At 44.2% G+C, this 13545-nt stretch overlaps 1 protein-coding gene across 19 annotated transcripts in view; it reads right to left on the minus strand.

The window, feature by feature from the left end:
- Positions 1-13545, minus strand: part of LOC147100348 (neural cell adhesion molecule 1-like) — a 576064-nt gene that overhangs the window by 6927 nt on the left and 555592 nt on the right. For 7 of the 19 annotated variants that reach the window (XM_085967961.1, XM_085967951.1, XM_085967957.1 and 4 more), the window contains 3 exons: positions 7638-7848; positions 5552-5668; positions 3770-4603 (listed from right to left, as the gene is read on the minus strand). In XM_085967961.1, coding sequence (XP_085824087.1) covers positions 3770-4603; positions 5552-5668; positions 7638-7848 — 1162 coding nt within the window. The remainder of the gene's footprint in view (positions 1-3769; positions 4604-5551; positions 5669-7637; positions 7849-13545) is intronic. The other 12 variants (XM_085967963.1, XM_085967969.1, XM_085967965.1 and 9 more) reach the window with 3 other exon arrangements.

A 13545-nucleotide genomic window follows, 5' to 3' on the forward strand; every position in this document is an offset into this window, starting at 1 on the left:
CCGCATTGGACTCATCAGTCACCTGAGAACTCATTTTTAATGTGGAAGCAAGTCATCCTCGGTTCCGAGGGACTGCCTAAGAAGAGAAGAGAAGAGGAGACTACTATATTGAAGGGGGAATAACGCAAAGATTAATCATGGTGTCTTATTTACAAATCTTAATAACTGAACTTATGCATTACCTACATCCAGCCCAAAAAGAAAAGACTGGAATAAGCCACAAAGCATTAATGAAAAGGTTTAGAATTACTGCATCTTATCATATGTCAGTGCTTACAATGCCTTAAGGGTCAACACTTAGGTTTACATTTAAAGATTGGTTTACTGCACAGTCCTTGTATGCAGAAAATGAGATTCTGAAGGAACATAAAATCATTGCAGTAACTGGCCAGCAGCAAATGGAAAACACCACATTAACTAGATCTTTAAAAAGCAGAAACCCCCCAAAGCAGAAAACTATCTCTTGTATAAACAAAACGCATGCACATTAAAAAAGACACTCATGCATGAAACTTGGTCATCATTAAGAAAGATTCAGTGAAACCTGAGGGAGCTTTCACTTGACATACTTCAATCTTCTAAACAAACTTAAAAAAAGTGTGCAGAATCACATGGCACTCAAGCAACCCTTTGATCAAAATCAGTGATGGTGCCATGTAATTGAAGAGCTAGTCTGCCTGAAAACCTGGCAAATTTGGAGCTAATTACAGTCATTTTCATTTGGATTCATCTCATTTTATTGGTCTATAAAAAAGCAGATTCTATTGACCTACTGGTGCAGCAGGTCTGAAATTACTTTGAAATGTTGATTTCTCAGTTGAACAAAAAAAATGCAGTTATCAGAGACTGGGCTGAGCTGCATTTCAAAGGGACATTTGCTAGCTCTGAAGTGGATGTAACACACGGTTGAAATGATGTGATAGCTACAGCGCTTGGAGTTTATGATTGGTTACAACATTGGATTGTGGATTGTGATGTTTCTAATAAATCTGTAGAGAGCTGTGGTGTGTCGGAAGGATGAGAGTTTGCCACAATGGTTCCCTGACCTTGGCCATGGTGTTAAGGGGAGATGCAGAATGGAGGCTAAGCCCTTCTCCATTATAGCAGGGTTGGGGGGTGGGGGGGCAGGGGTGAAACATCCATGGCCGAGTCTTCTCGGTGATTCTCATGTACTTCCCAGTGACCCCCCAGGTCTGCTGTGGCTCAGTGGTAGCACCCTTGCCTCAGTTAGAAGGCTGTAGATTCAAGCCCCACTCCAGAGACGCAAGCACAAAATCTAGGCTGACGCTCCAGTGGGGTACTGAGGGAGTGCTGCACTTTCGGAGGTGTCGTCTCTCGGATGAGACATTAAACCTCTTGGGTGTACATAAAAGATCCCATGGCACTATTCGAAGAAGAGCAGGGGAGTTCTCCCTGCTGTCCTGGCCAGTATTTATCACTCAACCAACATAACTAAAACAGATTATCTGGTCATTTATCTCATTGCTGTTTGTGGGACGTTGCTCCATGGAAGTTGCATTTCCTACATTACAACAGTGACTGCACTTCAAAAGTACTTCATTGGCTGTAAAGCACTTTGTGACGTCTTGAGGTCATGAAAGGCGCTATAGAAATGCAAGTCTTTCTTTATTGACCCAGGTTACGAATGCTCACGGAGCAGGTGGCTTTTTGAACATGTGATGCGAGTCAAACTAAAGATGTTGTGGTTGGTGAGTGCAGAAATTTTCTGTAAAATGTACAGATAAAAGATAAACACATTTACATAGTTTCTATCAACCTGGAAATTATTGAACATCAGGAAAGAGAGAGTAAGTATATTAAGTCCTGTAATCAATTTGTGCTGCTAGTGCAGAACCTAGAGTCTTTACATTCCTCCTCAGCGACTAATTCTTCCTTTGGTGCAGTTTTGAGGTCAGCACAACGTGTGTGCAAATTTATTTAGGTGGCTAGAGTCACACTGCAGCACTGTTTGGAAAATGCAGTACCAACAAGTAAAGGCTCACAAAAGCATTACGGCCCGGAATTTGCGGTGGGTATTAACAGCGAACCCTTTGAAACTGACGGCAACTTCAGGATGCAGCGCATGCGCATCCCAACGCGGAAATCCTGAAGTTGCAGTCAGTCATTCACTGCTCCGATACTGGCGGCACTTTGGACCTCCCCCACCCCGGCAATTGGTGTAATCAGTGAAACTGATGATAACTTTCGCTCTTCCGCGGTAATATCGCTGTTAAATACCCCATTAAATGTTAGACCCTTTTGAATTAGGTATAACTGAAGTTTTAACAGCGTATTGACTGCTAAGCAAACGTTATGGCCCTGAAAAACTAATTTAAATTTTGTGGAGTGTCAACTTTATCCATTTTAATAAAAATTAAAATGTTTTGAGAAATGTAAAAAATTTTTTTTTTTTTTTTTTTAAAGTTGGTTCATCTTTATTTCAGGTTTACCTTTCCCCCATGTGAGAGCCAAAATCTTCGTTTTGCTCTCTAACATTTTCAAAAAGTTAGAATAAAAGGAGCTTATGCACTTCTTTCTTCCGGGTCAGTGAGATTTCTGCATTGTGATTGGCTGCTTAGACAGCTTGTTGACATTACAGCAGCTCGTGTTAGGGATTCCCCATTAACTGACACTGATTTCAGCTGAAGGTCGGAAATGCCAAACTTCTCGCGAGATTTTTGTGGGAAGCTTACTTCGGGGGCCAGCGGCGAACGCCTTTGCTTCGCCGCTGACCGCAAATTACGGGCCAATATTTTTTTAATCAGACACAAGGATTTCAAATGTATTTGCTGGTTGTTTGCCTCGTTACTTCAGAAGTGGGAATCCATTAAAGTGCTATTCTATTGTTGTTCAAGGGAAAAAAAACAGGCCTTACAGTGTAATAATCTGGCTGTGCCACCAGGTTCTCTGGTCTTAATACGGTGAGCAACCAGATTCTATTGCAATTTATTTCCCACTAAAATCGGTGGCAGTGCTTAAAGGGCTGAACATTATCATCCCACCTAATCTGCTGTGTTGTTTAACATTGGGCTAAGTTTGAATGAGAGGCCAATTAAAACAGAACCAGGTGCTGGTTGGGGTGAACAGTGCCAATGGCAATTTGTAAATTTAGAATGGCTGCCATTTATATATCTAAATGTATTCCCTGCTATTGCAAAGGGCAATTGATTTAGAAGGCAGATCTACTGTAGGAAGCATATTTGCTGTTCTCCAACAATGAAAAGCTGTACTCATTGTTGCTAATCATTTTATTCACATTGGTCTCTTCAAACCAGCACACGCGAATTGCAAAATTGTATAAAACAATGTAGCTAAAAATACTGCCTATATAATTAGACACATTCCTTGTCTCCATACAATTTAAAGTTAATTTGAATTTTGCAATTCAATTGGAGAGAGGTTCATGCTGAATAAAAAGGTAAATAAGTGCAACAACATGTGGTTTAATTGGAATGATTCTTGCAAATTTCAGTTACAAGTTTTCAGAATTTCGGTCATTTAAGGAAGCCATCAAACTCATCACATGATCAGGCCCATCGGCCATATCTAAACGTCAAATAAGGTTGGATTTTTCTCTAAGCACGTTAAAGCGAGATGCAACCTTAACAATCTATTAGAAAAGCATCCTTTAAATTGTCTTATTTCTTGTAAAATTAGCAATGTTAGTGACCAGGTTTTATGCAGGAGCTGAAAGGACATGAAAGCACAGCTGCATCACAACAAAGACACAGTGACAAGCAAGTAGCATTAGTGTGAAAAATGCCCATACTCTTCCTTTGCCGGAGCAGATGGTAAAGCGGCGTCTGCAATGGAAGGAGCAAGGTCAGCAGCTTTCCCACCAGCCATAGTGGGAAGAGAAGAATTGCCAAGAGCTGCAAAAACATCCTTTGCAAGGTCAATGTCTGAGGTCTTGAAGGTCCCTCCGTTATTTGGAAAGTCCTCGCCCTGGGAGGGTTTTTTGCTGCTGTCTGCAGCAGTCGCGTTCTTCACACTGGCGGAGTTATTGGTTGGCTCCACGGGGCTCTTCACTGGGTTAGGCTTTGCAGCTTCTGTTTCTGGGCTCTTGGCAGTCGTTGGAGCTTCTGGCTTGGGCTGCGGCTGCGCTGATGTAGCTGGGGGACTGGCTGGGTTGCCAGGGCTGGGAACTGGGCCAGAAGGCTTGCTATTGCTGGCGGGAGCTTTTGTGGCCTCCTCTCCTGTTCCAGCAATAGGAAGGGGGGCAGAGGCTTGGCTGGAATTGACGGTTGAGACCGGATTACTAGAGACTGGGGCAGAAGAAGGAGGCGAAGAAACAGAGACCGGGGCATCACTGAGGTCAACAAGGGGGGCAACTTTGGGAGCTGCCTCAGCTGGAGACACGGTGGAAGGTGAGGTGGGAGATGCTACAGCTGCTTTGGGTGGGTGAGGTGGAGCAGCTGAAGCAGGTGATGGCTCAGGTGTAGTTGAGGCTGGGAGTGCAGCGCTGGAAGTGAGTGTAGTCGTTTCACTCGTTGGACTGTTTTGAGCAGTGGCAAACGTTTCAGTGATAGTGTCAGAGTTAGTGGTTACTGTGGTGACAGAAGGCAACATGTCCTCGACAGTAGCCTGGGTATCTGCTGCATGCCTGTGAGGACAACAGGAGTAGAAAATGGATAGAATAGACAATATAGCAATAGTGACAGAAAGAAGCAAAAGCACAAATAAAGACTATATCATGCTGCCACATATGCAACATATAACATTAAATAAGCACCATATATTGGGTTTGAAAATAGGATTGTCTTACAATAGCATTCCTAGCCAGTATAGTAAATGGCTAAGATTTTACAGAAAACTGACAGGAAGTGACTTAAGCTTCAATAATCCTGAACACCAACATCAAAGCCATAGTAAGTCACAATGTTAGGTGGCTGCATAGTTCCTTTCTTTCCCTAAATTAATTTAAAGCAAAGTTCACAATGGAGTACTTTTATTGTTTCAGTATGTCTTCATACAAAATTGTAAAAGGATTCATGTTTTGAGTTGTGTGTGTACAACCATGTAACTTCACACTGCTGTTTGTTAAGCAGAAAGAATCTTGCTTTTTGCACTGACATTCATGCATGTGTAGCCAATCATAAATAGAGATCGAGGTCAGAATTTTAGTGATAAACTTACTTTAAGGTTATTTTATTTGCACCTGTTAAACAGAAATCATCTAAAACTTGATTCATTTCTCTCAGTTTTGACTCAGTTCATTTTGAACTGTATTTGCAAACCCTTAATGATTCCTTGAAATTCATGACCGACTATGACTCTTAAGTTAATAAGTTATGGACCTTAATTTTCCTCATTTTGGCTTGGTCCTTCAAAAACATTCAATGACATAATAAGATAACTCTGGGTTGGGAAGCACCATCAAGAAAACAGAAGCCAAATTAGACTGAACACTGCACAGTAACTCACAGAATTCACAGAAGTCATAAAGCAAGCAGAAATTATTAACCAACCATAGAAACACAAACGTGAAGCATAAAACCAGCTGAGAACACAGTACAAAAGCAGCCACATTCGCAAACACACTGCGACTTACTCAGGCTCTGTCAATGGAGTGGTTTCATTGGGTTCTGTTTGGCTTCCACCATCGTGATTGGGAGTTCGTTCTTCTTCAGTCCGCACCTCCACAATGGGCTCCTTTGATTCGTCTTTCCTGTAAGCAAATGCGAGGCATCAATTTTCATACTGGTGGGCAAGGACAGATTTTGATAGGCTCTTAGTGGCCAATCAGTTACCAACAATAAATGCTATAGTAAAGGTGGAATTATTGTGGGTATTCTATCAACCAGAAAATGCTGGAGAAACACAGCAGGTCAGGCAGCATCTGTGAAGAGAGAAACAGAGTTAACGTTTCGGGTCGATGGCCTTTCGTCAGAACGAAAGGTCATCGACCTGAAACGTTAACTCTGTTTCTCTCTTCACAGATGCTGCCTGACCTGCTGAGTTTCTCCAGCATTTTCTGTTTTTATTTCAGATTTCCAGCATCTGCAGTATTTTCTTTTTCTATCAACCAGATTGACCACAATAAAATTGTCACCAAGTGTGAGGAACAGATTACAGGTATGGGTGGTGGCACAAGAAACCCAAATGGGTTGCAAGTAGGAAGCAGAACAGGTTCTTGTCAACAAATGGGATTCATGGTTATTAGAAACATACCAAGGGAATACTATGGATAGGTGGGCTGGATGGACCGAAGGTCTTCTCCTGAAACTATTACTATGTTACTATGAAAGAAGAATGTTGCTGTAAGTACAAGGAATGAGAATAGCAGCACTGTAAGGGACTCTCCTTGCCTTCGACAAACATTCTATTAAAATAAATGGTTTCTAGGCCTCTGTAGAGCTCTGTAAAGTCTGGAAATAATTAAAGGGCACCGATAATTTACGAAACAGCAAATAAATACAATTTATTAAGTATGTCCAAACTACTTAGTCAGACTATGATATCATTTGTGTAGCAGAGATCTTGTGATGTAATTCTGTGAAGAAAATAACAGCACCCCAAGATCTTTTTGATTCAATGGTGTGACTTTTTTTCCCCCTTCCAGTACTCAACTTGGGCACCTTACTTCAGAAAAAGATCGGAACTACTTTACATGCTGCGATTTCCAATGAGAATTTACTTGGATCTGTCAACATGGTTTCACACATTAGTTCCAGTTCAGTAAGGCAAAATGATTAATGAAAGACACGAAATCGATTCAGATTATGTTGCAAGTACAGTAGTTTCATTGGGCCGTGGAGTCGGGATTGGAGGCATGTGGGGGGTTAAAATCCCGAAATCGGAGGTCCCGACACCATCCCGCCCCCAACCCGCCTCCATGCCAGTTTCACAGTAGGCGGGTACCCGCCCCGCACTGGGACCCGCCGGCCCGAGGCGGGAAGGGATTAGTGCCAATTAACTGCCTGTTAACAGGTAGTTAATAGGCAGTTTTTAGCCTAATCCCTATTTTGAAGGTTGAAGTGTGGGATTCCCGACGGCTCCAAACCACACCAAGTTAGAGGAGTCGGGCCGTCGGGTTGAAGGACTTGGAGGGGTCGAGATGTCGGTGTTCAGGTGAGTGATGGGTGCATGAGTGCAAAGGTAAGTGTGTTTGGTGTGTCTAAAGTGTGTAAAGAAGTTTAAATTACCTGTACTTACCTTTACAGCCTTCCTTCCTCTAGGTTTCGGGAGTCCATCATCTCACCGGCACAGAAAGCAGAGTGGCTGCGAACTGTCAAAAGTGATAGCCTGCAGCTTTCTGTGCAGGAGAGAATTCTAACTGAGTCTGTGGAGAAGGACTCAGTTTAGAAGTAAGACTGTCAGTGTTTGACAGCTTCAAACAGCTGTGAAACGCTGATATTTCATCTGTCAAAAGTTCTTGACAGATGAAATTTCAGTCTGTGACATCACCTGTTGCCGAGTGGCCCTTCATTGGCCTGCTGAGCCCGCCCAGCGGGCTCAACAAGGTCAATCAAGTTAAAATCGCGTGGATTGGCCGCATCTCGATGGAGGCGGGACTACAACCCCGAAAGTTGTAGTCCTGCCTTCAACCCGACTCCTGAGTTAAATTCCTGCCCTTAACTTTGCTGCTATAACACAATCATGACATTTCAGGGATATTACAGATTTAAGCTACTTACGAGAAAGCAGCTTTTCCTTCTTCAATGTCCTTGCCCTTAGATCCTGGACCAGGTTGTCCACAGAAATTGACTGCAATGCACATCAGCAGGCCACACTTATTAATGAAATAGCAAGTGACGTCTACGGCGACCAACAAGATGAGGAAGATGACGATAAGAATGCCAACAATGGCACCGGTCCCCAGACCTGAACCATTTGATGGATCAGCTTCTAGAAGAAAGGGAATCAATTAACCACTAAACAACACTCAACAATTACCGCATTTCACTACATTTAAGAATTCAAATTTTATGTTTTGAAAATTTAGATTTATTTAAATCTGAAGTGTCCCTTGAAACCACCTGTTATGAGGAACCTTTTTACTAATTCCTGGGAGTGCCAGTGGCCAACAAACTACAGGAAACTCTCGATTTACCGGCACCCAAACAACTGGGAATCTCCGTTAACCGGCAAAATTCAGGAGTAGGTTCAGTTAAGTTTTTCTTCATATTAGTGGCCGTTTCTTGATTCTTGGCTGTGTAATCGGGGGTTTCTGCACTTGTTGCTAAGCAACAGGGACGCTTGGTCTGTGGCCGGGGTTCCTGCAGCTGTTGCTAAGCAACAGGGAAGCCTGGATTTGTTGCTGTGTACGGAGCTCTCGTACCTTTTAACTATACCCCTCTGTAATCCAGACTTTTTGATAAACCGGCACCACGCCGGTCCTGTCGGTGCCAGATAAAACAGAGTTTCCTGTAAGACAAACATAAAAAAAATCTCCACTCCAACATATCTGCTGAAATAAACTGAAGGTTTTGCTAGCTATTGGGTAAAACATACATAAATTGATCTACAGGTAGAGATACTGGGAGAGTGTCCGCACATACTTCCTCATTGCAGTAACCCTACCCAGAGTCCTCGTTACAAGGCAAGTCAACCAAAGTCACAGATAGCAGATGCTTCAAGTAAATCAACATCATTGCACAGTGCTATGTAATGTCCCCTTTAAGCTGCACGGCCGCACAGCTGTCTGGAGGTCCCTGCACAGCTGGATCTTGAATGGAAAAACTGCGCATGCGCGGAAATGTGAATGGGCCGTGCACCCAAAAAATAAATTAAAGGGAGCAACGCTAATGCCCCTTTTAAAACTCTGCTTCGGAATTTCAGCTCAAGTCCAGCAATTCCCAAACTTTGGTAGATTATCTTTGTCTGGAGAGGGGTTAGGTAGGGGGGTTAACAAATCCACAATTTATGGGATAGTGAGAAAGGTAACTGCAGATCAATCCCAGTTTCAGGTGTGGCCTGTGAAGTATGTAACTGTCTCTTGAGGTTTTAATACGATATCTGCATAACTCGTTCCAAAGCAGAGAAATAAAGTGAAGTGATCTTCTGAAAGAAAATAATCAGGATGAAATAATTGCCGAAATGCGAATAATAGGGTGGATTTTTCTCTTCAGTTTGGCTAGTTTTGCAGTGTAAATTGGGTAGGTGGGGGCAGAATACTGGCTGGGAAGCCATTCCGCCCGTTCCCCACTACTTCCTGGATTTCCTCTGAAAAGGACAGTGGCTGTTGAATACATCTGCCCAAGTATGGGTGGTTATACTTAAATGACATAGTAACAAGGTAATGATATACATAATGATATATTTCTCATTACTGCCATAGCAATCCTGGGGTCTATTTCAGTTTGCCAAAATGACGATAACAGTACGGTAACCACCTCAAAATGGGGTCGGTAGACTTACTGCCCAGTTAACGCTGACATTCTGCCCATTGCCACTCTTACAGGAGGCCTACCACTGGTCGGCCAAAGTGCCGGTCTGTTTCGTAGAACGCCAAGTTAGGACAGAACTGGCAAGTGTGCGCGCCGTGCACTCTCCAATTAGTGACGTTAGAGCCGAAGACGCCCCAGAAAGAGGAGGTTAAATTATTTCTGTGGGGCCTGGAGGAGCACTCCGGGCCTTACAAAAATGATCTGGGTTGCTGCTGTGTCAGGCTCGCCCCTCCTCCATAGGTTTTTTGATCTCCACCGGTTTCTGGCCAGGCGGCTTCTGGGCCACCCAATTATTGCGCCAGCCTGAATCTGGTGGGCTGCTTTGGGACGCAGTTTGTCGCCCACAGCTCACCAGTTCCATTTAAATGAGGCCCGGGCCTCAAAATGGTCGAAACCCTTCGTCAGGACTCTATTTCTCTCTCCACGGATATTGCCTGGCCTGCTGAGTTTTTCCAGCATTTTCTGTTGTTATTTCGGATTTCCAGCATCCGCAGTATTTTGCTATCGTACTGAGGAACTGGGTTAAGACTGTCCAAGCCTACTTCACGTAGGATCCTCAGTCAGCAGATAAGGGAGGTGCTCATTCCATCAATTTGCGCTTTCATTTCTACCTGAGGTGAGAGGTGAAAGGCGAGTATACTAACCCCAATGGTCTATCCAGTCTACTAACCCCAATGGTCTATCCAGTCACCTAACAGAGACTATTTGATAATAGGCCTACAGAAAGGTTCAAGAGAAGGGAGACTGCACAGTTACCAGGTAATACATTACGTTTGGTAAATCATAAGACAAATTTACTGCATAACATAGATTGTTAATGGGCTTGGTACGTTGCAGTGAGCTAGCCAATGACATTATCAAATGCACTTTCTTCTACAGGATTTGAAAAAAAGTCACACTATCCCTTTACGCTATCACTTCAACAACCTAAACAGGACACTCACCCATATAAAATCTGTGTTTTAAATGTTTGTAAGTTATTTCTGAAGCAGATTATCTGGTCGTTATCACAACTGCTGTTTGTGGGAGTTTCCTCAGCACAACTTGGCAGCTGCGTTTCCGACATTACAGCAGCGTCTACATTTTAAATGTGTTTAATTGGCCATTAAGCAGTCTGGGACGTCCCGAGGTCGCCACACAAATGCAAGTCTTTCTTTCTATTTCATAAAATCGAAGCTTCAAACAATCACCAACTAACCGCGAGGCTTTGGGAATTCACTAACTCACAGCCAGAGGTAACTGCTCCCAATACAATTCCAGCACGTACTGAGGTCTATTTTACCTTTTATACGCTGGCTAACAGAGTGTGCCAGCAACCCCCCCCTTTCCAGCAGCGAAGATGCTAGAGCCATTTGAGGCCCAGGCCTTACTTTAATAGAACCCGGTAAGCTCTAGATGCCAAATACCACTGGGTCGGCAGCAGCCCAAATGATTTTTGTATGGCCCGGAGGAGGACTCCTGTTCTTCCTGGTCCCACAAAAATAATTTAAAACGCACCTTATCAGGGCCTCTTTGGCTCTATCGCCAGTAAAACTGGTTGGAGAGCGCGCGCCGCACTTTCCGACCAGCTCTGTCCTAAAATGGCAATCGAGTTCCTACGTATGTCATAGGTCCCCTATTAGCATTTTTTTTTTTTTTTTTTTATAAAAAGGGCCTACCTCCTGCAACAGGTGGGTTATTTGGGTGCCCAGCTGTAGGCTGCTGTAAAAGTGGACCATGTACAGCAGGCACCTCAAAGCACTGGAGAGGTACCACCAACGCTGCCTCCGCAAGATCCTGCAAATCCATTGGCAGGATAGGCGCACCAACATCAGTGTTCTCGCTCAGGCCAACATTCCCAGCATCGAAGCTTTGCCCACGCTCGATCAGCTAGATGGACGGGTCACATTGTCCGCATGCCCGATACGAGACTCCCAAAACAAGCGCTCTACTCGGAGCTCCGGCACGGCAAGAGAGCCCCAGGTGGGCAGAGGAAATGCTTCAAGGACACCCTCAAAGCCTCCTTGAAAAAGTGTAACATCCTCACCGACAACTGGGAATCCCTGGCCCAAGACCGCACAAAGTGGAGGAGAAGCATCCGGGAAGGCGCCAAACACCTCGAGTCTCTTCGCCGGGAGCAAGTGGAAGCCAAGCGCAAACAGCAGAAGGCGCGCACGTCAACCCAAGCACCCCACCCACCCACCCCTTCAACCACCGTCTGCCCCACCTGTGACAGAAACTATAGGTCCCTCATTGGATTCATCAGTCACCTGCGAACTAATTTTTAATGTGGAAGCAAGTCATCCTCGGTTCCGAGGGACTGCCTAAGAAAAAGAAGAGCGGGTCGACCCTCATTTTGAGGCTGGTACTGCCCTGTTAACACCAATTTCGGCAAGTTAAAAACCGACCTCACGGAATACAATTTGCGGAAATACTGCATTAGCTCAGTTCAAGGATCATTAGACAGGAGCCAAGTTAAGTGAGCTGCTGCCAAAATTAACGTTCAAGGGATTTTTTTTTTCTTTTTTATGCTATTACAAAAGCAGAAGGTGGCACAGCCAGTGTTCTACTGGAACTGCACAACAGCTAATTTAATAAACATAAGTCTTCCAGTACCACAGCTGGCACCAAATGGTAATGGCAGTGCTGCACTGTCGGCGGTGCCGCCTTTCGGATGAGACGTTAAACCGAGGCCTCGTCTGCTCCCTCAGGTGGAGGTAAAAGATCCCGTGGCACTATTTCGAAGAGCAGCAGGGGAGTTATCCCCGGTGTTCTGGCCAATATTTATCCCTCAATCAACATAACAAAAACAGATTATCTGGTCATTACCACATTGCTGTTTGTGGGAGCTTGCTGTGCGCAAATTAGCTGCTGCGTTTCGTACATTACAACAGCGACTACACTTCAAAAGTACTTCATTGGCTATAAAGCACTTTGAGACATCCGTTGGTCGTGAAAGGCGCTATATAAATGCAAGTCTTTCCTTTATACTACACAAAAGAATACCACAGCTTTATATGTCTCAAGTTTAGAGTTTGCACATAATTAAGTATATTAATAATAATGGCCCAGAAATTCGGGTCTCCCCGGGTGAGTACGCATGGGGTACTCACCCGTAGGCCGAATGGAAGTGCCAGTTTTCTGCATGCACTGCGCATGCGCGGGAAACAGGCACTTCCGTTCCCCTGAACGAAGAGGTTCAGAGGTCGAACGCGTGCATGGGGGAGGCTGCGCGTGCGCATCGAACTTAGGTTTTTTTTTGCAGGTTTTCCTGGGATCGTAAGCCTGCAGGATTTAGAAATGTAAAAAGGTGTAAGGCCTGCTTTTTACAAGGTAAGTGGTCAATTAATTAAAATTAAAACATTTTTTCCACAGGTTTATTATTTTAAAATACTTTAAAGCAAGGTATGTTTATTTTTAGCCCCGTTAGAATATAAAATTATTTTTTTCAAAAATTTAAATTATTGTTTAAAATAGTTATTTAATGTAATTTATAGTTTATTTTAAAAGTGTGATTTAAAAAAAAAATTATTTGAAGGTTTACTGCTATTTTGGGGCTGTAGTATTTATAAGTTTGACAGGTCTTCCTGTCAATCTTATGAATGGGCTTCTCCCTCCTCCGATTGGCTGCCCATGGCCCACGTGATCCCAGGGGATGCATCGAACTAACTGCGCCCCTGGGATACGCAAGCACTGCGCGCCGGCAGCTGGACCAGGCCCCGGATTGGAATTCCACGGGGCCCTACAGCTCAACTGCCGGCGCGCAAGGTCAGTGTAGGTCGGGGGCTTGCACCCGCGGGAAGCCCCCGACCCGAATTTCTGGGCCAATTATTTCATACACTGGCTGCTGGTGATCCAGGTGCTGCTCAAGGGAGGCAGGTCAGGATTATCAGAAAGAGAGGGAGAGTCAGCCCAGGCCACTCTCCCCTACCTCCTAACAGCCATTTATAAAGTGTCATTAGCGGAGGCCTGGGTGCAGGTCCAGTAGCTGTCATCTCAGCTATGGATGGTGTATGGCGCAGTGGGACTGAAGAAAAAGCACACACAATACAGCATTGGTATCTAAATGGCAGCTTGCAACGCATCATCCATAAAACGAGTCACGGAAATCTAGCCATAAAGCCCAGGCAGCTCAGTTCTGCTTGTACTTTTTCCCCACTCGCTAGTTTGTCCAGTT

The sequence above is a fragment of the Somniosus microcephalus genome, chromosome 26 (assembly GCF_052327205.1).
Source record: "Somniosus microcephalus isolate GS21.2 chromosome 26, FLI_Smic_1.0, whole genome shotgun sequence".
Classification (NCBI taxonomy): Eukaryota; Metazoa; Chordata; class Chondrichthyes; order Squaliformes; family Somniosidae; genus Somniosus; species Somniosus microcephalus.